Source organism: Chanodichthys erythropterus, chromosome 11 (assembly GCF_024489055.1).
Source record: "Chanodichthys erythropterus isolate Z2021 chromosome 11, ASM2448905v1, whole genome shotgun sequence".
Classification (NCBI taxonomy): domain Eukaryota; kingdom Metazoa; phylum Chordata; class Actinopteri; order Cypriniformes; family Xenocyprididae; genus Chanodichthys; species Chanodichthys erythropterus.
The window spans coordinates 49731399-49758158 of NC_090231.1; the positions used below are offsets into that span (position 1 = coordinate 49731399).

At 35.6% G+C, this 26760-nt stretch overlaps 1 protein-coding gene across 2 annotated transcripts in view; it reads left to right on the forward strand.

Annotated features, from left to right (window-relative positions):
* Window positions 1-26760, forward strand: part of mapk8ip1b (mitogen-activated protein kinase 8 interacting protein 1b) — a 32759-nt gene that overhangs the window by 1314 nt on the left and 4685 nt on the right. The window contains exons 2-9 of one of the 2 annotated variants that reach the window (XM_067399953.1): window positions 5087-5400; window positions 7419-7521; window positions 13145-13384; window positions 15694-15775; window positions 17211-18077; window positions 23820-23895; window positions 24666-24841; window positions 25534-25637. In XM_067399953.1, coding sequence (XP_067256054.1) covers window positions 5345-5400; window positions 7419-7521; window positions 13145-13384; window positions 15694-15775; window positions 17211-18077; window positions 23820-23895; window positions 24666-24841; window positions 25534-25637 — 1704 coding nt within the window. In that variant the 5' untranslated portion in view covers window positions 5087-5344. The remainder of the gene's footprint in view (window positions 1-5086; window positions 5401-7418; window positions 7522-13144; window positions 13385-15693; window positions 15776-17210; window positions 18078-23819; window positions 23896-24665; window positions 24842-25533; window positions 25638-26760) is intronic. The other variant, XM_067399954.1, reaches the window with a different exon arrangement.

Below are 26760 nucleotides of genomic sequence, written 5' to 3' on the forward strand. Positions count from 1 at the left end.
TCCAGGACATTTGCATGAATCTTTAATGGTATATACTGTATGTCACTGTCACGTGGTGTCAGCGCCGTCTCAAGTCAGACCAAGGTTCTAACCAGCATGCACTGCTTCAAGTCAGATGCTGATTGGTGGTCAAGTCCAACACACCTAGGGCATGATTTGATTTTGTCCAGGGGGAATTGATTGAATGGTTGGAAGCTTGTGGTCTGCTATTGGCTGATCTCATGTGAGTGACAGTTTGCCCCGCCCTTGTGCCAATAAACGCATCATCAGAGAAGAGAAGAGATGTCGCTGCAAGAGGGAGGGGAAATTATTTTTAATAAAGATTATGAGGCGCATGAATTTCAAAAATTATGTGCATGGATATTGCTACTGCAATATTTCATAATCACAGACTGCCCAATTTGATTTCATGGTGACTTTAAAAACTACAACAATCCAGCCCAAAGTCTGCAAGTTTCTGCAGGATTACAACAGTCGTGTAGAACTACAGTGTCCTACTAAAAAAACACTGCGAACAAGAAAAAAAAAGAAGTTATTTATTCTACTCATTTGTTCTACTGAAGACAAATTCAAAGAAATTTGCAACGACATGAGGATGAGTAAATGATGACAGAACCTTCATATTTGGGTGCCTTAAAATATTTACCTTATTAATATTACGTGTTTCCTTAATATTCTTTTACAGAGCCCAGCACATGACATGCAAGCAAAAAAGTAGGCTAAATTGTGCACACGATTTACTAATTCGTTCCCTTGATTTACTAAAACTTGCTCACGATTTACTATTTTGTTCCCTGGATTTGCTCATGTGGACACGATTTAGCCTACAATTTTCTTTTCTGCATGTCATAAGCAGGGCTCCATAGTCTTTTTTTTTTCTTTTTCTTAACACAAACAGGGCTCAACGCTAAGGATTTTTTCTACTGTCCCAGTTGGCCCAGTGGTTCAAATTTTTACTTGCCCCGTCAAAATTTTCACTGGCCCCACAACAAAAAAATTACAAAAGAAAAAGACAAGAAAATGGGCCTATAAAATATATTATATATTTTATATCATATTGCATATATTGTTTTCTTTGTCTTTGTTACATTTAACCTCAGTAAATAGGGTTATGACACCAAAAGCTACTAGATTAACTCACTTAAATTTTAAATATTATTAGACGAATAAACAGTAAGTAATAAAATAGTAACAAATAATTAAATTACAAGTAATAGCACAAATAAATACAACAGAACAAACATATAAATGGAAAAAAAAATGGTGCTTTTCAAGTTTTTCATGTAGGCCTAGGTTTAAACAGGAGATTTTCAGGTACAGAAATTGTAATCTAATGTATAACTATATAACTAGAATAGATTAAACTTTATTAAAGTTAATCAGTCAAGAGCAGTTGCATAAAAATGCATTTAATGTTGAAAATATAAAACGTTAAATACTGTTATTTTAAATTATTATTTTTTTTAAATGAAGACACTTTATATGTGAAATTAAACCCGCCAGTAGGTGGCAGCGAATCACTGCTAATGAGCGAGTCATTGAGATTCAACCGATTCATTCAAGCGGCTGATTCATTCAGGAATTATGACAATTCTGTGAACTTTGGAACTATTTTCATTGGCGAAATACAGCGAAACAGACGATTTGGTGTCTAAAATGTAAGTCACTTGATATTAAGTTCTTGTTCATTAAACTGTACACTGAATAAGATCAATATCACATTTGTAATCATGCTAATATTTGGACAAAAACGGCGCTCTTTGTGTAATATTGGTTAACAATATTAAATTATATAAATATGAAATATATACAGGGTCATTTTTGCCCCTTATCTTGAATTCTGGGGCATTCTAAAGGCATTTTAATAGACTAAATCACGCAGTGAAAGCGAACACTTTAATATGCAAGCCTTCTAGTTTTAAAGGTTCTCTAAGTGATCCTGGGTAACTTCCTGTTAACGTTCGAAGTGTTGTCAAACACCTCCCTCCTCCTCCCCCTCCCCTCCGTGCTTCCTGAAACAGTCATGAACGCGCATTTAAAATCATTCTTGTCGGTTATTGGCTGGAGCATGTTTTTTATGATTCGTGGTCCAGGCTGCACCAGTTTGTTTTTATTGCCGTTTTTGGAGCTTGTGGCGACTACAGAGACCGCGTTTTTTTTACAGTGTGTTCAGGGGACAGCCAGCTAGCGGATAGTGAGGAGATGTTTGCTGTATGTGACAAAAAATGTTTTGGCCTAAAAACGCGTGACATCACTTAGAGCACCTTAAACCTACTAGACAACATCATGTAGTGCATGCGTGCACTCATTGGGTGTGTTTTTGTAAAGTGAGGGACATACTCGATAACATCAGATCGGTAAATCAACAATTACGATATCACAGACGATATATAACGCACACCCTACAGCACTGGCCCGATCGGGAAAGTGACCTTTCCGTCTACTGTCAGAAGAAGAAGAAGATCAGAAAGAGCTTTATTGCCAGGTATGTTGTTTACACATACTAGGAATTTGTTTTAGTGACAGAAGCTCCACAGTGCAACAGAGTGACAGCGATAAGACAAGACACATAATAAAAAGAATAAAATACTAATAATAATATGATATACAAAATAATAATATAATAGTCCCGAGCGTCGTTCACACTGGCCCCCGGCCATCGGGCAGTCCTTATTGTCGAGCCCTGACAAAAGAAAAACACATTTAACTCACCCGCTTCCCTCAATATTTGGCTCTGCAATTCAGCATTTGCATATGCAAAATAACTCCTTTGTCCATATCCTAAACACATCCATGGAATCTTTCCATTCCACAGGTTCTTTATAGTGGAAATACTATTAGTAATACTAATACTATAAATACTATTAGTATGCACTGTCAGCTCTCATGGTTAATGGTGGAGAAAAGGCTGGTTTTTAATACAATTAAGTTTTTTAGAAACATTGTCTTTTCTTCTCAACCATTTTTTTTTATATAACCAAATTGTCCCATGTGACTAGGTCTATGGATGATGGCCAGATGATGTTACCACGCCCAAAATCAAATGCTTTAAAGAGAACTGTTATTTATCGTGCCAACAATCATTGGAATGATTGTCCAATGAATATACATAAAATGATTGGCAAAGACTCTTTTAGGTACCACCTGAGAATGCACTATTTCAATTTGTGAGTAAGGAAAGGACATTTATTTTATGAATGTAATATTGTAATTATTTATTCAGACTAATTTATGATGATGTATATAATGTTATAGTGCTATACTGTTTTCATATTAACATGTGATTTTGTTTTGTTGTGGACCCCAGGAAGACTAGCTCGTTCACTTTGATGACAGCTAATTGGGATCCTTTTTACAATAAACAATAGTGGAAAAAGGTTCTTCAGATTATTAAAATGATCTTCACACTAAGATAATACAGGTTATTTTAAGAACTGTTGCCCCGTATATCATCACCATAATGTCCTTCTATTCTCATTCTTGATAAACTTTTCTTTTAGAATCTTCATTTTTAAAGTTCTATATGGTTTAATCACATAGATATGGGGATCCCAATGAGACTCCATGTTTAAATTGTTGAATTTTACCATTTTCAATGGTCAAAAACCAAATGTGGCTAACTTTTCAAATAACTGATTCTTAATGTGTTTAAAGAGGAATGTCTGAAGAACAAATAATACTGAAAATAGAAATGTTGTTTTCCTCTGTCAAAATGATTGCATACAACATCCCTCTCTGAGTGGCAAAAAAAATAAAACAACAACAAAGATTGCCAAAGTCAACAGATTTAACTAATAGACCAATCTCTGTGTAAAATTAAAATAATGATGCTGCTATCTTTTTAAAGTCTAAATTGCAGTTTCAGTGCAGCTTCAAAGGGCACATGATCCCAGCTGAGGAATAAGAGTCTTATCTAGCGAAACGATCAGTCATTTTCTAAAAAGAATAAAAATTATGTATTTTTAACCACAATTGCTCGTCTTGCACTAGCTCTGTGATGCACCATACACTACGTAATCATGTTGGAAAGGTCACGCGTGATGTAGGCAGAAGTACTGAGCAAGTGTTTACAAAGCGAATGTGCAAAGACTAAGTAAAAAAAAAAAAAAGTAAATCAACAATGTTGGATGATTTTGAAGTTGGAGGAGAAAATGAGATGGATTTTTTCACCCTACCGTAGTACTTCGGCCTACGTCATGTGTGACCTTTCCAACGTGATTACATTATGTGTGGTGCATCACAGAGCAGTGCAAGATGAGCATTTGTGGTTAAAAAGTGTATATATATTTAGAATTAGAAAATGACAGATCGTTTTGCTAGACAAGACCCTTATTCTTCGGCGGGGATCGTGTAGAGCACTTTGAAGCTGCGCTGAAACTTCAATTTAGACTTTCAACCCGTTAAACCCTGCTGAAGTCCACTATATGGAGAAAAATCCTGGAATGCTTTCCTCAAAAACTTTAATTTCTTTTTGAATGAAGAAAGAAAGACATAAACATATTGGATGACATGGAGGTGAGTAAATTATCAGGAAATTTTAATTCTGAAGTGAATTAATCATTAATATTTTGGCTTTCGTCACTATTTATGTTTGTCTTTCTTCAGAAAAGATATTAACAAAATCAAAAATTTGAACCAAGGAAGTTTCCAAAATTTGGTTAATATAGTGTATAAAAACATTTAGTCTTTCACTACATGGTCCACTTTCTTATTATTTGAAGATATTTAAAAATGTCTTTTGGTTTTTCTCTATAGTATGTTGCTATTTGGCCTTTAAGAGAGGTATTGAATTGGCTGCACCCACCCACTCTTATTTATACACCATATCTCTCTCAAACACCGAGAGGAGAGAGAGAGAGAGAGAGATAAGGATGTGGGGGATGGGCGACTTTGGAGACAAGAGGCAGAGAGGAGGGGAGATGTTGTGAAATACACGCCTGCCATTGGATCATCTGCATGATTATTGGATCATCTGCATGATTATGTATAAGCAGAAGGACACTGTCATGCAGCATCTCTATCAGCGCTGACTCTGCAAAGCTTTTATTCTGCCATCTCTGCTTGATTTTTTTCTCTCTTGTTGTAGATCGTACAGCGAGGATGCAGGTAAACACATGAGCAAGGGCAGAGAGGTACAGTGAGAAAAATGCAGCATTCATCAAGACGTCATCATTATACACTGGACATAACAGTGAATGGAGAATACTGGAGCTGCATCATGTGCTGCTGTCACTGAATTCAGTCTAAACTGACTTCAAATACAGCGGCTCGAATGGCATGCACTGAAATAAGAAGAGAGCTTTGACCAGATGTCAACACAATCCCATGCTGCACTGCTCACAGAATGGACTCAAACGGTGATGGCAAAGAAGAATGGACGGAGGAGCAATGGGAGAAATGGTATCAGCTTATTTTTCTCTATAATACACAGAATTTGTTGTGCTGGGAACAAATACTGCTGTGTTAGTACATGTGTTTCAATGAGCAGCAGATGCAGAACACAGTAGATTGTTATTTTTGTTGCATAGCAACATTCTGTTATGTCAGGGATCTCTTATTACATTTTTATGCAATATTGTTTCCATTATTGCAATGGGATTTTTGACCTTTGCCATTTGTTTATTAATAGATTGAAAATAACATAAGGGCATAATACTATTGTTTTCACCTGCTGTCTTTTTAAACAGTCCACTTTACAGTGCAGGTTTTATTAATTGCAGTGTCACAGATTTATGGCGTGACAAAAGACTTTTATTTTGAAAGGGACTGAGAATGTGCATGTGCACAGCATGAGCTCTTTCTCACATAGAGACACAAGCTGCTTCTGAAATCCGTTTGATGATGAGCTGTTTGTTTGTAGTATAATACAGTGCAAGCAAACTACATCCACCATGGTGATGTTGTCATGTGACCTGTAATGTTAGCCACGTCACTATTCCCTGCCACACTATGCATTGAGATTTTTTTTTTTTCATATTTTGTTTCAGCCTTATGCTAAAATACTTAAAATTATTTATTTCTGCACTTAAATCTACAATCCAAACTCTATAGTGACAAAACAAAAACTGATTTGTAATAACTTTGCAATTGAATAAAAAAAAAAAATCATATTGGCATAAGTATTCACACCCTTTACGCAGCTTAGTTGAAGCACCTTTGGCAGTGATTACAGTGTTATGGGGTGTGATGGGTCATCTTTAGGCTGCTGCATCGGGTCCTGTGCTTTAGGGGCCCCTTTCCTGCAGAGTTTAGCTCTAACCCCAATTAAACACACCTGAACCAGCTAATCATAATCAAAAGGTGTGTTTGACTTTGGCATGTGGCTGGATTTGCATGCGGATCGATCTGCGAGATTAGCACACTGCAGTTGGGGGAGGAGTTGAAAACAGAGCCGTCAAGTCAGACACTTTCACTTCTCATATAATGGCAGTATTTGCTTTGTTTATTGCAGATAATGTGGACTAGATGCAGTGTTTGTCAAAATGGTTCAGATTTGTAGCAACAGAAGCAATTAATACTACATGTATCTGCTTAATATAGTGCCTCCATGTACAAGAATAAGGTTCAACATAAGCCTATATTAAAACCCTTGTAAAAAAAAAAAAAAAATTAAACAAACAAAAATAAAAACACTTATTATGGACATAATATACAGTACTTAAGTGTAAACTGAACAATGTTTTTGGACACTTAACTGCATGTTAATTGCAATTAAATGAAAATGTATTATAGTATTATTATTTGTAGTTATGTATTGCAGTTAGCTGAACTTTAGAGCATGTTTTTAACCATTTGGTTTTTGTGATCACATTAATGTTTTATATTAAATGCAATATATCCTACTTAAGTGGGTCAAAAAGCACTCTATAGTCCAGCTTAAGTACATCTTTATATGTAATTTCATAATTACTTCTATTATCTTTCAAATATGGTTAAAGTGTATTGCTGAATGTACTGATAAGCATTTATGGTAAACTAAAATATACTTTGTCATTTATTTTTAAACTTGAATTTGTCATGAATTTAAATAGATTTGTAATTACTCGATTGTAATGATGAAGCTGCAATTTAGTACATTTAAAAGATATCAACAATGATTTAAAGAGTAATTTAAAGTAAAACTTTGTACACATTACAAAGTGTACTTTTTAAAAGTGTGCTTAAGTGTGTTAAGAAACAGTCATGAAAGTGTAAACTTTACACTTAAGTGGCCTTTTATTTCATTAATATGATATTATCTGCAAGTAGATTTTTAAAAATAGACTTTTAAGATTTGAAGTACACTACAAGTGTACTATTCAATACAGTTAAGCACACTTCTCTTTCACGAGGGTATATTGTGTGCAGTACATTTAAAAACAAAAAACAAACAGCCCTCTAGTGCCCCTTACCAGCAACTTGGGTGGTTCTTTCTATAGGCTGACCCATGACATAGGCTTGGATGAATTTGAAGATGAGGACCTGTCGGAAATCACAGAGGAATTTGAATTCAGAGCTAGGCGCAACAACTCTGACATCAAGGTAAGAAAAGGCCTTGCTTAACATGTAAAATATTACAGAACAACATCTAACAACCACTGGGAATTACAATGCATCTAGGCTTTGTGTGCTTTTGTTCTGAATTTGATTTGTATCTTGTTTTTTGTGTTCTTCTTTTATTAATAATAATAGTAGTTATTATTAATGTTTCCAGGGAATTTTTTTGATCTGAAAAAAAAAAAAAAAAATTTTTTTACAGATTCTTTGTTCAGGAAATAACCTTTCATGTGCACTACATCATTACACCTGTAGGTGGCAGTGATCAGCACCAAGTTTATGTCTGTTAGAAATACTGTCTAACTTGCTCACACACTTGCAAAATTTTTGTTTTTATTCCACATTCCAAAAATGATCCTCTCTACCGATGTTTACATTACTATAGGAATTGTTAACCATATAACTAAAATACAATAACTGTCAACAAAGCATTTAAAGTAAAAAAGATTATAATCAGGGAAAATAATGAATTAAATGAATATAGAAATGTCCATAAATAGCAGTCCACCAAAATTGGGTGGTGCAATTTATTCCAATTAAAAAACAAGAGCATTCAGTCATTAACACTTAAAGTCCCTGTAGTCAATAATTTTAACCCTTAAAATTCATCTTTGATCACCAAAATTACATATTTAAATGATTTTTTTTTTCCTGCGAAAAAAAAAAAATCTTCATGCCTTAAAATAGCTTGAATATAACTCTACACCCTTGCCTCATTTAGTATAGGCGGTTCTATGAATATGCTAATTAGCCCCACCTCCACTCACTCACACAAGCTCAATGATCCACTCGGTCAACTTACTGAGGTAAACGCTGCACAATGGTATCGCTTTTACAATGTCGGACACATAACGGTAATTAATATGATTAGCCTTTTGCTCGACTATGTTATCAAACAGCTAATAATGTGTTGTTAATGTTACACAAACTATGTTCCCGTTCATTTTCTAAAAATCTGTATCCTTAGAAAAGTTTTGAACACCTTAGAACGTAAGTGGAGAAAGGCGTATAGTTCATCATAACATCGTAATATACATCATACACCCGATATATTGCTAAACTATACTTGATTTTTCATATCAACAGAAAAATATACTGGGATAACCTTCTCAAGACTCCACTGCTTCAGATCGGTCATTAATGATATGCGAAAGCCCGCCGGCACGTTGACGTGATTGGTTGCAAGGTAGTTTGTGATGTCACGACACCAGCGATTTCAAAGCGTGTTTTTGAAACTGTCTTTAGATCACTGCATTTTAAAGAGAAAATACTCAACAATGGTGTTGACTTAAGAATTTGCACATGCATAATTCATAACATAGCATACACAAATACATTTATACAGTTTAGCAATGGAAAGAGAGCTGAACCAGAATATAGGAAAGCAAGAAGTTATTACATTGGATTCAGTGGATTACCAGCCTTGAGAAAACCATCAGTTTATTAGTTTTAATGCACCCTTCTTTAAAAGGGGTGGGGGATACTTAATGTGAATCAAATAACGAGACTAAGTTTGATACTTGCATGTCTCGCCCAATTGAATTATTTTTTTAAGGCTTCAGTTGATCTTTGGTGAAGTTGTCTTGATAGATAGAGTACCAGTTTGAGTCAGAGGATCTTTGATGAATGGAAAGACAAGACCGCTGCCTGGCACAAACTTAGGGGTCCTTAGAAGATGTCTCAGCATCATCTTCATGACAGAATTTCTCAGAATCTGCATGATCCTGTGATCAGTGGTCTTTTAAAGTGTAAAAATGTCTCATCCTCGGGAGGGATGAGCAAATAAGGAGTTGATTGGGCGTTGATGGAGAAACTATTAAAGATTCTTATAATACTATATGTTGCATAGGTATCTACATATAATGTAAATGATCATTCAGGAAATTAAACTGAAACTCATAGATATCAGACATGGTATATATGTGATCTTGATTAAGGAAGGCTAAAACATTAATTCAAAAAGTTGAGATTAATACATATGCAAATGTGTATAAAAGAACATAATATGATTGCATAGGAAAATTGGATACATGATTGTACATATCTCAAGTGATTGTTTGTTTGCTGGTTAATCATTTATGGAATATAACAAATATGTGATCCTGGACCACAAAACCAGTCATAAGGGTCAATCTTTTGAAATTGAGATTTATACATCATCTGAAAGCTGAATAAATAAGCTTTCCCAAAAAGATACCAAAAATTGCCTTTAAAGTTGTCCAAATTAAGTCTTTAGCAATGCATATCCACTCACAAAAATATTTTTGATATATTGATATATGATAATTGATATATTTACGGTAGGAAATTTACAAAATATTTTCATGGAACATGGTTGTACTTAATATCCTAATGATTTTTGGCATAAAAGAAAAATCAATCATTTTGACCCATACAATGTATTGTTGGCTATTTCTACAAATATACCCGTGTGACTTATGACTGGTTTTGTTGTCCACATATTTTTTATAAACATCCATTTAGGTTTCCCAGATCTGTCCAACAGTCACTACTATTTTCCATTGAAAGTTACAAAATTCTCTCAATCTTAGCCTTAGCTTAGAATAGATGGGGAATCATGGGCTTTACTATGTTTGCGGCATAAAAGTAAGTCATGTTTCCCAGGCCAGTTAACTGATGTAAATTATTAGTAAGTTACACTTAAATACATAACTGAATTAATGATGATACATACAACAAGAACAATGACAAAGTTGAACCAATCAAACAAGAACCAATGAAAAGACAGAACTGATAACAAGGTAACAAGACAATGAACCAAAGAAAACTAGACATATGTACTAAGGAACAAATCAGAACATTACACATGAAGCAAGGAACCACATGACAGGATCACATGAGGGGAACAGGTAATCATATGACAAAAACAGAAAACATGACTATGACAAATTTCAAAATAAAAGACAAGAAAACATGATCTGGAAACATGAAACAAAAACAAACATAACATGCTCCCGATGCCCAAACGAAGCAGTAGACAAGACCATGGGCCTTGGAGCAGTGGACGAGACCATGGACCATGGAGCAGTAGACAAGACCATAGGCCTTGGAGCAGTGGACGAGACCATGGAGCAGTAGACGAGACCATGGACCTTGGAGCAGTGGATGAGACCATGGACCATGGAGCAGTAGACAAGACCATGGGCCTTGGAGCAGTGGACGAGACCATGGACCATGGAGCAGTAGACAAGACCATAGGCCTTGGAGCAGTGGACGAGACCATGGAGCAGTAGACGAGACCATGGACCTTGGAGCAGTGGATGAGATCATGGACCATGGAGCAGTAGACAAGACCATGGGCCTTGGAGCAGTGGACGAGACCATGGAGCAGTGGACGAGACCATGGAGCAGTAGACGAGACCATGAACCTTGGAGCAGTGGACGAGACCATGGACCGTGGAGCAGTAGACGAGACCATGGATCATGGAGCAGTGGACGAGACTATGGATCATGGAGCAGTAGACAAGACCATGGACCTTGGAGCAGTGGACGAGACCATGGACCGTGGAGCAGTAGACGAGACCATGGATCATGGAGCAGTGGACAAGACTATGGATCATGGAGCAGTAGACAAGACCATGGACCTTGGAGCAGTGGACGAGACCATGGACCTTGGAGCAGTAGACAAGACCATGGACCTTGGAGCAGTGGACGAGACCATGGATCATGGAGCAGTAGACGAGATCATGGAGCAGTAGACGAGACCATGGACCTTGGAGCAGTGGACGAGACCATGGAGCAGTGGACGAGACCATGGAGCAGTAGACGAGACCATGGAGCAGTAGACGAGACCATGAACCTTGGAGCAGTGGACGAGACCATGGACCGTGGAGCAGTAGACGAGACCATGTATCATGGAGCAGTGGACGAGACTATGGATCATGGAGCAGTAGACAAGACCATGGACTGTCGAGCAGTGGAGATGGAGAGCACCAGTGAATTGAGCTGGTGGAGGAGATGACCACCTCATTAAAGCAGAAGACCACTGTGTATCAGGAGGCCATGGCAGAGCAGAAGACAACCAGAGATCTGAAGGACACAGCTGAGCAGAGACACGGACGGCCTTCCTGGTGATCAGATTGGCCATGACATGGAGCACAAAAAGTTTGTGGATGGCCACAAACATGAGCACCAAATATTTGTGGACCACCTCTGTGTCTTGGGGCACAGGACTCCGCCGAATCAGCGTAAGCGTGTACAGCCCAGAGACACAAAATGGTGGCTGCCATCACTGGGAGCAGAGGATAAGACCTCTGGGACCACCGGATCTGAGAGCACTTGGACCACCGTACTTGGGAGTGATGTTTGTGAACCATGGTATGTGTGAGCCTGGGAGCGGCCCAAGATCTCCTCAGGCCATAAGGCAGAAGGAGGCTCTGGCCTGGCAAGCATAACGTGAAGAGACTCTGGTGTAGTGTCCGTGATGTGAGGATACATTGATAATTAGAGAAGCAATATGCTCATCTAAACCCATACGAAAAAGGTTCTTAAGTGCCACATCACTGAATTCCCCAACATAATCATGGCGTTAATGCAGGAGGGCAACTGCTGGATGCATTGTTGCAGTCTAGCATTCTGCAACAATTAATTCACTGAAAGTGAGTTTATTGAACCCAGTTTTATTTTACCAAATATTCCCCAGACCTGTTGCTGTCTGCGTTTCCATTGTGGTCTAAAGTACAGTGAAGATTAGGTAAATTAAATTGAAAATTAAATTAAATTTAAAAAACAAGTTTTTTGAAAAAAAAAAAAAAAAATGCTGTGTGGAATCAACCAATCAAAGTCTGTGTGAACTCAACCAACTCAGTTCAGCACCCAAGTCAGAGCCCCGAAAGTTCCTGAACTTTGAAAAGTACTACCTCATGAGCAGGGAGTTTCTGAGGGGAAAATGTTTACCTGGAACTTCATTTAGATCCTGGTTCCTGTGGTCAAAACACACAGAGTACCACCCCAAAGTCCCTAGTTCCTGGGGAAAGTTCCTACGGTGGAAAGTGTCTTGTGAAACATGAAACTCATCAACAGCGGTTACAGGGAACAATACATGACAAGACAACATGGCAAACATGAGGGCTTAAATACATGGGGGAACATGGGGAAACACATGACAACAACAACCAATAATAAAGCTGAACTAACCATCAAGAACCAATCCTTCCAGCCCATGACCCGGAAACCCGAAAACTTTTATGAACACAGTAAGTGCACTGTATCAAATTAAGTTAAACTTCAGTACTTAGTAGTTAAACACACTTACTATAGTGTACACTTTTCATATTTTCACTCCACAGGTTTTTTTTTTTTCTTCACAGCACTTGCCTAAATCAAAATCTGTACAAATCTTGCAAACTTTTGCATATAACGAGAGCTGAAAGCATGTGTCTCATTGTAATGCAGTGGGTAAACACCAACATGAATAGTCTTTGTCCCAAACCCCTCCCCCTGTCTCTTGTTCTCGTGGCTTAGCCGGCACCGAAAAGTCTGATGTCATTGCTTGTTCTAATGGTTGAGTCAGTGGCCCTCATCTCCCCTCTTGCTTTTTCATTCACTCTCTTCTGTGATTGACAGCCGATCTTTCCAACCCCTGCAGGATCATGTGATTCAAGCACCCAATAGTGGCTTGGACAAGGTGGAGGCAGGCGCAGTGGGTCAGATCCAGGCAGAGACACATCCTTTACATCTTACTGATGCTGTCGATAGGAGCCAAAGAGTGGCTTGTCGATACGACAGCAAAGCATCTATGGATTCTGCTGCTCCTTTCACCATGGATACCTACCGTCCAAAAAGACCGACCACTCTCAACTTATTTCCACAGGTGCCCCGGACTCAGGTAATAAACAGATTGGTATGTAAAGATATGACAGTATGCAGGTGCATTTTCTCTGATGAGGCAAGGTAAGCAGTGCCTCCTAAACGATTTATGAAAAGAAAATAAATGACAGTGATAGCATCCAATAGCAACACCCGTCGATGAAGTTTCAGAGGGAGGCAGCGTCTCTTTTGAGCTCATCATGTTCTACCACAGCAAATTGAGCTAATAGAGCGTGATAATACACTTCCAAAAAGTCAAGTGAGAGGAGGTGATGCCTGAATGCGTTGTGATATGATTGGCTCATTACCCTCCAATGCAATAATGCTCGTCTGTCAGTCTTGCAACTGGATTGACTAATTTAACACACCCACTCTGTCATCATCACATTCTTTAACATTTGAACTTGAAATGACTTAAAATATTTGTAAGTAGGTTTTTAGTAATTAGTTAAAATAAAACTACACCTCTGTGTATGTGATCATGATTACATTTGGGGGAATATTTGGCGGTTAGAAAAAGTACTGAAAAAAAAAAAAATAATCACAGTAAGAGTATTAGTATTTCCCAAAAATATATTTATAACATTGCATGCTATAATTTAAAAATGTAGCTTAAACACTGTAATTCTAAAAAATTTTAAAAACAAACTGAGAAAATATAATTAAAATAATTGACTTTGGTCTTGTTTTTCCATAAATGTCTTCTTTATAAAATACAGTCATGTATTTGGGCTTGTTAGTGCTTGGCCCCCATTGAACAATAAAGTATGACCACATCATTGTTATTTAGAGGGGTTGATATTTTCTGTTTGAATAAACACTGTGAGTGAGCGCTCTCACCAGAACATGAGCAGAAATGCTGAAAGAGAAACAGTGTTTGCCTCTGACAGTTGCTTTTTTTGTTTTGTTTTGTCAGAACCAGTTGGTTATTTTTTTTTTTTTTAGGAAGATAAGTAGTGAACACATTTAAAGGGAAAATGGCAGAGTAAAAGTACAGCATTTAAATAAAACAACTAAATAAAGTCCTGAAAAAAGCTACTTAATTACACTCTTAAAAATAAAAGTTCTTAATTGGCATTGATGGTTCCATGAAGAACCTTTAACATTCACAGAACATTTTCAATCCACAAAATGAGAACCAAAGGACTGAAAATGGTTCTTCTATATGGCATCGCTGCTTAAAAAACCCCCTTGTGAAATCTTTACTTTTAATATCTAATAATTTAAGAAATCTTTAAGAGTGTATCGTAACGAGTATATATCTAATCCGTTACTTTACACCTCTGCTTTTATGTATGGTGGAGGAATGATTTAAAGCTCATGGTCTGTGTGGGGAATGTTAATATGGGTCCGTATGGACAAAAAGAGTGGGCATTATTGTAAGAGGTATTGAGAGTGAGAAAGAATCTGAGAAAGAGAGGGAGGTCTTTTGGAGTCCATCAAAAAGACTTGGTTTTAAATGCAACACATTTACAGAACACTCTTGTATTATTAAACTTAACTGAGGGCACAGGTTTATGTGGCAGAAAATGTTTAATTAGCTTTAAAAAAGTTAGTTCATCCATAAATTCTGTCTGTAATTACTCACCCTCATGTCGTTCCAAACCCGTAAGTTTGTTGTAAGTTAATTGAGTGGTTTAATCCAAATTTTCCGAAGAGACTCGATCGCATTATATGATGAACAGAGTGAATTGAGTCTTTTATTAACATGCAAATAACATGTTCATAACCAGAAGCTCAACCGAACCTGCTTGAAGAGCGAGAACAAACCTCTTGTGAAAACACAAACGTGCTGCATAACACACGAGAATGAACCTCATTGGTTCTCGCACACATCAAGCAGACATGCTTGAGCTTCCATTTACCACAACTGATGTGTGAGTTAATGAATGTTTATATGCCTACATTTAATCTGTTGATCATATAGTGATCGTGTCTCTTTGGAAAATTTTAACTAAACCGCTCAAGACATGTGAATTAGTTTTACATTCTTTTTATAAACTTTTTGAAGCATCAAAGTGGTAGTTGCGTAGCTGTCTATGGAGGGACAGAAAGATCTCAGATTTAATCAAAAAAAGATCTTCATTTGTGTTTTGAAGATTAACGAAAGTCTTACAGGTTTGGGACTACATGAGGGTGAGTAATTACTGACAGAATTTTCATTTTTGGTTGAACTAACCCTTTAAGCGTTCAGGGTACAGTACCCAGTGCATCTAGTTATTCCATGTAAACCAAAAAAATGTGCATGCTATGCACAGTTTATCTGCAATATATTGCAAGACCACTATGAAAGTATGCTATAGCTTCTCTGTGGTATCTCATCAACAGGACACTTTAAACAACAACTCATTTGCGAAGAAGTACAGCTGGCAGCAGAAAATCTCTCAGACCTTGCCGCCCCTTAAAACAGGTGAGTATAGAGATCTTTGTTTACAGTGTACACATTTATTGATTTATAGTTGGTATTAACATGCAAATTACATTCAGTTCCCACTTAAGTATATTATTTTAAAGTATATAAGTTCAATATTAAGCAAGTCAATTTCGTAAGTAATGAGCTACAGTCAAACCAAAAATTATTCAGAGATTTTTTTATATTTTTATATATTTTATTAGTGGATGCAGGACACTATAGTTCATTTATGTCAGTGAGGATAGAAAAATAAAGTAAACTGTGACATATTATACCCAAAAATTCTTCATACAGTGGACTACCAGTAAAACTGATAAAAATTTGGAGTCAAAAATTATTCAAACACTTTGACCTGACCAAGTGTTATCTGACATAATTAAGATTTTTTTTTCTGACACAGTTTATGTCTGAGATCTTTTTATTACCATTTATTTTAAACTATAGTGAATCAACTGTATTAATGAATGAAATGTTCAAGGTGTCTGATTAAATTTTGGTTTGACTGTAGCTCATTGTATGCCTAACTTCCCTAGCTCTGTTGTGTCAATGACAAAAGAGCAGCAATGTTGCTGCCAACTATGGTCATGTGAATTTGATTTAGTCTACTCATCTACAAAAACATGTTTGCATGTGCACTCTAGCCAAACAATGGGATATACAGGCATTCCTAACTTGTTGGTCTGTCTGTTTAAAGAACAAATCAAGCCATTTTTAATCCATCAGAATGTTACTATACTTTCATCACTGATAAATAATTTAGGGTGTACACCTGGTATTCCCTAAATTATGAAAGTCACCAAATGTCCCCACAAGGATAGTAATAACAGTAAATTTTGACCTTATGGGGCCATTTTTTTGATCGCCATGAGGAAAACAGCTTATAAATCATACTAAATGTGTTTTGAAAATCTAAAAATAAAGAAAGTTTTCTGTAAAGGGTAGGTTTAGTGTAGGGGGATAGAATATACAGTTTGTACAGTATAAGAATCATTATGTCTATATGGGAGGTCCCCATAAAACATGGAAACCAGTGTGTGTGTATGTGTGTCCAGTGTGTAGTACGAAAGCTTGTTTCTGCAGGGTAATTGCAACTATTTATCTATCAATTGTAAGTTTATATCTCACAATTGCCAGTTATAAAGGCATAATTACAAGTTCACATCTCACAATTTTTTTTTTTTCCACCACAGAAAAAAAAAAGGTAATTGTAACATTTTTATCTCACAATTCAGACATGTCAGAATTGGACGTCTATATGAATTTATAACGCGCAGTTCCAAATTCCAAGAACTCAAGTCTGAATTGTGAGATAAAAAAAATCACTATTACCTTTTTTATTTGTATTATTCAGTGGCGGAACAAGCTTCCATAGCATTGACTTGATTGGTAATCTATCAATTCACTTTTTTGTGCTTGATTCTACTGAAACCAGGTGAACTGACACCATCTCGTGAACACACATGTCTAAGCGATGAGGAGAAGCACCAACCGGGCAGCGGTCGGAGTCGGACTCAAATGAAAGACTGTGGCACCTCTACCGACAAGCCCAAACATTCTCAAGCTCCTGCCCCTTCTGCTGTACTGTCTGTCCCATGTAAAGCCAGAGATGTACACAGAGAACTGGGGCACTGCGAGCGGATCCGTTATCATACGGACGTTCGGCTTGAGCCTACAGAGGAGATCTATCTGACGCCAATACAGCGTTGCACTGAGGCTCTGCAGAATGAGAAAACGCCAGCGCTTTCCCAGGTGACCTTAGCCAGCTCTGACAACGAAGCCCCCCCTCCATACAATGAACAGGATCTGCAACCCCCTTCCTATTTTTCTTGTGTGGAAGCTTTGGCTGCTGACAGTAGCGGTGAAGAAGTAACTGGAGCAGAAGATCTGTGTTATAGAGACTGTGGCGCTGGCGAGGCTCACGCCCATCACGAGAGCTTGTCGGGAATGCTGAAAACTTCCATGAGCAACTCTGACGCAAGTGGACTTTCGTACGATTCGGTCAAATACACATTGGTCGTGGATGAGCACGATCAGCTGGAACTTGTCAGTTTAAAAGATTGTTATCGTGGCTACAGCGATGACAGTGATTCGGCCACCATCTATGATAACTGTGTTACCTCTCCATACGAGTCTACTCTTGAGAAAGAGTATGAGGAGGATGAGAATGAAGACAAAGGAAGAAAACAAAGTGGGATCAAAGCTTCAACGTGCCTGTCAGAGGATTCTACCCCTGAGGCTGACATGCCATTTTCTCGAAAGTTTGTTAATGTTTTCATGAATGGCTGCTCACGCTCCTCCAGTAAGTGGTATGCTTTTGTATCGTTTTTATCATTTGTACACTATTGGTCAAAATTTTGTATGATCACATTAAATGTTACAAAAAAAATTTATTTCAAAAAGAAATGCTATTCTTTTCATAAAAGAATGCAGAAAAAAAAATAATAATAATCTCGGTTTCCACAGACATATTAAGCAAAAAAAAAAAATATATATTTTCAACATTGATAATAATAAGAACTATTATTAAAGGGTTAGTTCACCCAAAAATTAAAATAATGTATTTTATTACTCACCCTCATGCCATTCCACACCTTCGTTCATCTTTGGAATGTAAATTAAGATATTTTTGTTGAAATCCGATGGCTCATTGAAGCCTCCATAGCCAGCAATGACATTTCCTCTCCCAAGATCCATTAATGTACTAAAAACATATTTAAATCAGTTCATGTGAGTACAGTGGTTCAATATTAATATTATAAAGCGACAAGAATATTTTTGGTGCGGCAAAAAAACAAAATAACGACTTATTTAGTGATGGCCGATTTCAAAACAGTGCTTCAGGAAGCTTCAGAGCGTTATGAATCAACGTGTTGCATGTCAAACCACCAAACTGCTGAAATCACATGACTTTGGCCCTCCGAACCACTGATTTGACACAAAAGATTCATAATGCTCTGAAGCTTCCTGAAGCAGTGTTTTGAAATCGGCCATCACTATATAAGTCGTTTTTTGGTGCACAAATAATATTTTCGTTGCTTTATAATATTAATATTGAACCACTATACTCACATGAACTGATTTAAATATGTTTCTAGTACGCTTATGGATCTTGAGAGAGGAAATTTCATTGCTGGCTATGAAGGCCTCACTGAGCCATCGGATTTTAACAAAAATATCTTAATTTACGTTTCGAAGATGAACAAAGTTCTTACGGGTGTGGAACGGCATGAGGGTGGGTAATAAATGACATCATTTTCATTATTTTGGGGTGAACTAACCCTTTAATACTTGTGCACCAATAATAGGAGTAATAATAGGACCAAAAAATGAGTAATGATGCAGAAAATTCAGCTTTGCATCACATTTGCACATTTGCATTCTTTTAAATAGTAATACTGTTTCACAATATTACTGTTTTTACTGCATTTTTGATCAAATAAAGCCTTCGTGAGTATAGGAGACTTCTTTCAAAAACATATAAAAGTCTTAATAATTCCAAACTTTTGACCAGTAGTGTAATGTGTTTCAATGAAATCTCTAGATACTAAAACTCTTTTCTTTTCTACATTTGTTAAAGTTTTCTGCATGGTTTGCCAACATCAAATGATGATGAGCATGCATGTTTGTAACAAATGAACAGTACTCTGGTTGCAGTTGTTTTTGTCAGTCTCAATGCGACATGCCACACCAAGGTTTCATCAGTTCACAGTTTATTTATGCAGTCCTTGGATTACTGGATGTCAGGAGCATTTGGCCGATAGAATTGTGCCTTCTTGAAAAGCTTTTTGGATGAGAAAATAATGTTCAGTACAAAAAGAAAAAGAAAAAACAAATATTACAAATTATGAGATCAAAATAATCACTCTTTTTGCAGTGTCACACTGTCCAACACCGACAGATTTTAGATGAAGAGTTTTTAGTGTTTCTAAAAGATGGTTAATTAAAAGATGGATTGTTTACAAATGAACCGTTTTAACAACATACTAGTAGAAATGTCATAATTAGTATCAATCAATCAATCAATCAGTCTATCTATCTGAAAACATCTATTGGCAGGGACCAGCATGATCATCTCTGAGTTTAATGTGAATTACACTAGTGAGTTTTAGAGAGCAGTCTAAAACTCAGTAATTAATTCTCTTGACTCTTACCTGTCTGACAAAAAGGCATATTGGGCGTCACTACTACTCGGAATTTTCTCCGTCATCAATCTTTCCTCCTTGTATCCACTGTACCAGTGTTTACGCTCGTTTATGTCTTTATCTGTCTCTCTGTCTTCAGAGCTTTTCTGTTTCTTCGTCAGTACAGGTACAGATTCTCCCGTTGTCTCTGCTGGTAAAGCACGATAAATAAGTGCTGTCTAATTTTTGCTCTTCATAACAGTGAACAACACTACGCTACTAGCGCATCTAGAGGGGCAGCAGCCAATGAGCCTGAGAATTCTTTATGATATATAGTCTTAAACTTGAGGGGGTGACCTGCGCCATACAAACAACTTTACAATAAGGTTTTATTTGTTAACACTGATTAACTACATTAATTAACATGAACTAACAATGCTTCTACAGTATTTATTAACATTAAGGCTGTGATACACGACACAACTTTTGCTCAGATTTTGTGCGCTCGGGGTTGACAGAATCCATGGAAAATCGCGTGGTGTATGATGTGCACAAACATGTTTGATATTTTGAGCCGATTTCATAACACATATCATAGTGTATGACGCATCGCTAATAAATACTGTACATAATACAGTCATACGCTGACCAGACAATGGAAATTAAGAGTGCGAAGTCACAAAGATCGAGATGAAAATGGAGATGACTTACAAGATAGGGTAAAGACAAAAAAGTAGGAAAAACTTTCCATACAGTTCACGGATCACAAGCTTGCCGCCAGTGTTAGTTTCGTTGACGAATAATTTTTGTCATAATTTTTTGTCAACAACATTTTTTCACGTACGAAAACGAGACAATGACTAAATAAAATGTGTTTTTTTTTTTAAATGACAAAAACTATGACGAAAATCTACTCTAATTTTTGTAAATGAATAAAAATGAGACAACAATGAAAGAGAGAGACAATTTGGTAAGATATCCAGTCAGGAGTACTTGGGAAGATATTTGAGGTGTAACATGCTGATCTAACCGAGGGAAAAGTGGCGCTGTTGCACGCTCTACAGGCTCGCCCAGCAACACTTCAGACTATTTCGCAATCAATGAATAGCGCACATTTATGCCAAGCGATTGCTTATAAGCTAATGTTGATGAATTATGACAATGTTTATATGATAATATGTTTTATGTGGTTGTAAGAATGCATATTTTATCTCCCTCATCTGAACTTAAATGAGCAGCCTGCTACAGTGCAGACTGCAGACATTTCAGAATAAGAGTCACTGTGTATTTCAGGATGGTTTATTATTATTTTTCCCCTGGTCATTATTGTTGTTTTGTTTACACACTGTATTTAATTTAATTTCTATTTAATTTATAGTGAACTACTGTATCTTCTGTCACAGGAAGGAAAGACTAAGAACATTATTTGACACATTATTCAATTTTACAAGTAAAGGTTATTATAGTTAACCTAAAACCATAAAAAAAAAACGTCATTACTTGAAAAGAACGTTAACTGAAATAAAAAAAAAATATATTTTCTCATCTAGTTTATTTAGCTTAACCTGATGTACTAAAATAACTAAAACAGAAATAAAAAAATTAAAAAAAGCTTAGACATTTAAAAGCAAAAACTAAAAGACAAACACAAAAAATTACTAAAACTTTTAAGGAAAATTACAATGAAAGCAGAAAAAATAAAAATCAAATCTAATCAAAATTTTAAACAAAAACTACCTCAGTGATAAGTGTGTCAATCCCTGACAAGTACTGAATTGAGCTCTTTTTAATGTCTTTTTGCACTTGAACAGTCAAAAACCGTGCACTGTGGCGAGTAAAGTACATTTGGTTGTCTTAAGGCAACATAAACAGTTTGAAGAATATCAGATGTCAGTGTAATTGATCTGTGTATGTTAGAGAAATGCTTACTTAATGTATTACAATTTAACTAAATTAGATTTTAGTCGACTAAATCTTCTGTAGATTTAGTGGACTAAAACTAGACTAAAACTAAAACAATTTCTGATGACCAAAATATGACTAAAACTAAATGCCATTTTAGTCCAAATACTACTAAAACTAAATCAAAATTTGCTGTCAAAATTTACTCCGCTTGACGAGTGATCATGTTGGATATACCGCTTACAGCCGCTAGATGGTGCATGAAATAAATGTAGCCTCAAAACTCATCATCTGCCGTTTGTTAAGTCCCTTTGCGGTATTCACACAGTGGGGTTAAAGCAGCTCACGTTGCTCCATGGTCGAAAATTATGGAAATCCTTATAAATACGGAAAAATCACAGAAGAATCCTAAATGGAACCTCATCATGAAGGAAAAATTGCTTCAGCAAGTACTGCAGCCTACTGTTAGCTTTGTCTTGATAGATTTATCAAACCACATTCTGAGGTAAATCCTGATTCATTCATTATTATGTTAACATTCTTCATTATCACATTACATTAAATGTATAAACAGCTACTGATAATGGATTATATATTGATGGTAACAACATAGATAAAATTATGCCAATTATCTCTAACTCCTGTTGTATGTTTAGTCCATACTGACCGCATCTACACACCCCAGGCGGTATCTTCCACTCCTGTGGGTCATATCATCGCCTGCGTTTGTTTCACCAGTCGTGCGCAAACTGTTTTAAAGTCTGGTAGTGTGTGATGCCCAACTTTTCTCTGTAACTATTTACAAAGTGTATGTCTGCTGTTTAAAAATCTGTTCAGACCTTAAAAGTCGTGTAGTGTATTCCAGCCTTTAGTCAATGTTAATCTCAACCTTTACTAAAACATTTTTTAGATCAAAAGTTGTATCTGTTAACATTAGTTAATGCACCTTGAACTAACATGAACATAAACATTTTTATTAACTAACAACAAAAAATAATGAATGCTGTAAGAATTTATTGTTCATTTTTAGTTTGTTAGTAAATGTTTAACTTATGTTAATAAATGAGACCTTTAAAGTGTTCCCAAAACTATCAGGCTTGGGAGGGTTACTTTAAAAATGTATTCCGTTACAGGTACAAATTACTTCATAAAAAAGTATTCAGTAACGTAATCCAAGTACCACAATATGAAACTAATGTAATCTGATTACTTTTGGATTACTTCAAGGTCACATGTATTAAAAAGAAAGAAAGAGAGAAAGAAAGAAAGAAAGAAAGAAAGAAAGAAAGAAAGAAAGAAAGAAAGAAAGAAAGAAAGAAATTGAGGGTACTTTACTGTAAATAAAAATGCATTTTTAAATGTAATTTTAATTATTTTTTCTTAATTTTTGCAAGTTTTTATATTTTATACATTCCATACTTTTGAATTGGTCTCAACAATAGAAATATTTAAAAAATCTGATAAATTATCTATTGCAACATTATTATCGTTGTTGTTGTTTAGAGCTTAAAAATATAAAAGTCACATCAGATCATAACCAACCATAACTGAACAAGCTCGTTTCAAACAAAATTTCTGTTTATGTTTGTTCTGCTTTAATTTTAATGTTTAGCATTTTGGTTACTTTTAAAAACTATTAAAACTAAGCAATCAGGTCTCATTTCCACAATTTGGGAATACACATCCATGACTATAAATGAGTACAATATTTAAGTGTGAGTGTACACCATTCAGATGTCTCTTCACAAAAAAACAATTTATTTCTTAACTTTTAAATATATATATAAGTGCTACAGTGTTTTTTTATCCACTTCTACTGTATCCACTTCTATACTGCTTTTGTTAATCAACACAGTTTGTTTGTTTATTCCAAAAGAACCTTAAAAACCCATTCAAGCTTTTAGATATTTGTTTTATTCAGTTATTTCAGCTGCAGATAAGGATAGACCAGTGTGACCATGATTTTGTGAAAGTGTTTATATCACAGGCTGAAACATACTAATTGCTGATGTCTTTAGGTACAGAATCTTTTGGCTTATTTTCCTGCATAATTAATGGAGAGGAGAGGGACCAGACACACAAAGCCGTCTACAGGTGAAACAGACTGACACACCACTATTAAAGAGCACAGCACACATGTGTAACTGATAATGCATTTGTTTTGTTTTTTCAGATGATCATGCTATAGATCAATCCTATAGAGAAGTCCTGAATGAATTCAGGAAAGTCATTCTCAGAAAATGGCTCCATTTGTGACTCAAAAATTTCAGGATTTTTAAAAAATCATTTAATTTTAAAAGGCAGTGAACAAATTTTTCAAGAATGTGAATTCTTACATATGAATTGAATAAAGCTTTGCAAAGTATGAGTAGTTTTTATGACGTGCGTTATTTTAGCCCCATTAGTCTGTTAGTTCATATACTCAAAAAAAAAAAAAAAAAAAAAAAAAAAATCATATATTTAAATGTATAATGATATCAGAGGAAATTGTGGTATAAATCATGTGGTCATTTTTTTTTTTTTTTTATGATGTCACTAAATTTGATTTTCCAAAAAAATAAAATAATAATTTTTTAAATGTAAATAAATGGGGAAATTATTTAATAATGCTTCTTTACAACCCAAATGCATCAGCAGCAGATTTGTTGATATGACAAAACAAATATCTAAAAAAAAAAAAAAATAATAAAATTGCACTACACTCATGCAATGCAAAGTTAAAATATGCAAACAAGATTAGTATGTAGTTAATCATATCAGTAGCAAGTCACTGGGACACAAACAAGACACATTTTACCATTTGAGAGCAACCCAGATACAAAAAAAACAAATTTTCCTCGCCTCATGGATGTCTTTTTTGCCAGATTTGTCCCTCGTCATGATGATGAGCTGGAGTTGGAGGTCAATGACCCTCTGCTGGTGGAAGTGCAGGATGAAGATTATTGGTATGAGGGATACAACATGAGAACAGGAGCACGAGGGATCTTTCCAGCCTATTACGCCACTGAGGTCTTTAAGGAGCAAGAACTAACTTTAAATGGTAAGAGTTGGAGATTAGGATGACGTCCTGATTCCATTCACAAAAGATTTAATTTCATAAAATACTGAAATATTATTACAATTCAAAACCGTTTTCTAGTGTAATATATTATAAAATTTAATATATTTCCTCTGAAGGCAAAGCTGAATTTTCAGCATCATTACTCCAGTCTTCAGTGTCACATGATCCTTCAGAAATCATTCTAATATGCTGATTTACTGCTCAAGAAACATTTATTATTATTGTCAATGTTGAAAACAGTTGTGCTGCTTCATATTTTTGTGGAAAACTTTTTTCAGGATTCTTTGAGGAACAGAAATTCAAAAGAACAGCTTTCTATTTATTTCAAATAGATTTTTTTTTTTTTGTAACATTTTAAATGTCTTTAGTGTCACCTTTTGAAAAACAAATCTTACTTACCCCAAACTTTTTAATGGTAGTGTACCAGTTTTTACAAAAATTTGAAGCAACACAACTGTTTTTAACATTAATAATAAGAAGAAATGTTTTTGAGCACAAATCTGCATGTTAGAATGATTTCTGAATGATCATGTGACACTGAAGACTGGAGTAATGATGCTGAAAATTCAGCTTTTGACATGTAGTGTTTTCAGATGACTCTACTGTGTTTTAATTACTTAACAATACTAACTGTTTACATGGTCGTCATATCTCTGTCTTGTTCTCATTAGCAAAAAGTACTGAATGGATGGAGAAATATACAATGAAATTCCTTGGCTCGGTTCAAGTATTGAATCATAAAGGCAATGATGTTCTATGTGCAGCTATGCAAAAGGTTTGTACATGATTTACATTCAATTTCACTCTCACTGTATGTTTTAAATTAAGAAAAAAAAGTAATAATGTTTTATGCAAAACTTGCAAGTCTGGCAAACTTTGCTACTCTTTTTTTATAATGTTACAACAAACATAACAAACAAACAAACATAGTGATGGAATTAGATGGGTTGAGCATATGGTAAAACATCCTCTAAGGCAGGGGTGTCAAACTCATTTTAGGTTGAGGGCCAGATGTGAAAAAATGTAACCATATATATATTTTTTTTTAAACCTTAATGAGCTGACAGTTACATCAATATTAACCATAGAAACTACACATTAATTTGCAAGAAAAAAACACACTGCTCTTCGAAAACTGGATTTGTTTTTACTGTGAAAAGACTTTATTAGATTTTTAAAATAATGTTTTATTTAATATTGGTAATTACATTTATTTAATATATGGTCAGTTCCATTTTTTTGGAGCAAATTTGATACCGGTTGCCAATATATTTTTTTATTTGTTGTTTATTTGTTCTATAACAGGCCAAACTGGCCTTGAACAAAAAATATGTGTAGCCATTTGGTATACAGGCACCACTTCATTTTGAGCATGAGCAGTTGTTTTAATTTAAATTAGATTGAATAATTTCAAGATTTACAGAAAAAAAAAAAAAAAAACAGCATGGTCTGACTTTATAGCTTTGTGAAATTATGCTACATAAGACACCTGCACAAAACCAAAATAGCAGATGGACTGAATGAAAATGCAAATTCACTCTCTAACAGTAGGTGGCGCTTGTGGAACAGCAGCGATATAGTGTTTCCTTGGTTACCGCTGTACACAAAGCAGCGCTGCACTTATAAAATAGGCTACGAAACCTTTCTGAAGACCGTTCCATTCATATAAAACCCAAATCAACATTTATATTTTTCTTCCTATATTTCACAAACAGTGAGCTAAGCCTGGTACAGTATTTGCTCTGCTGGCACGTCTATGTTCTTCTCTTTGCGTACGTATTCAGCATGTGGCTGTGTTAACGTCCTGTTCACAGACTTCGTAATAAATCCACACAAACGACAGTTTGGGAAATGATTGCAAAGCTTTTTGTTTGCAAGTCCAGAATAGATATTGGCCA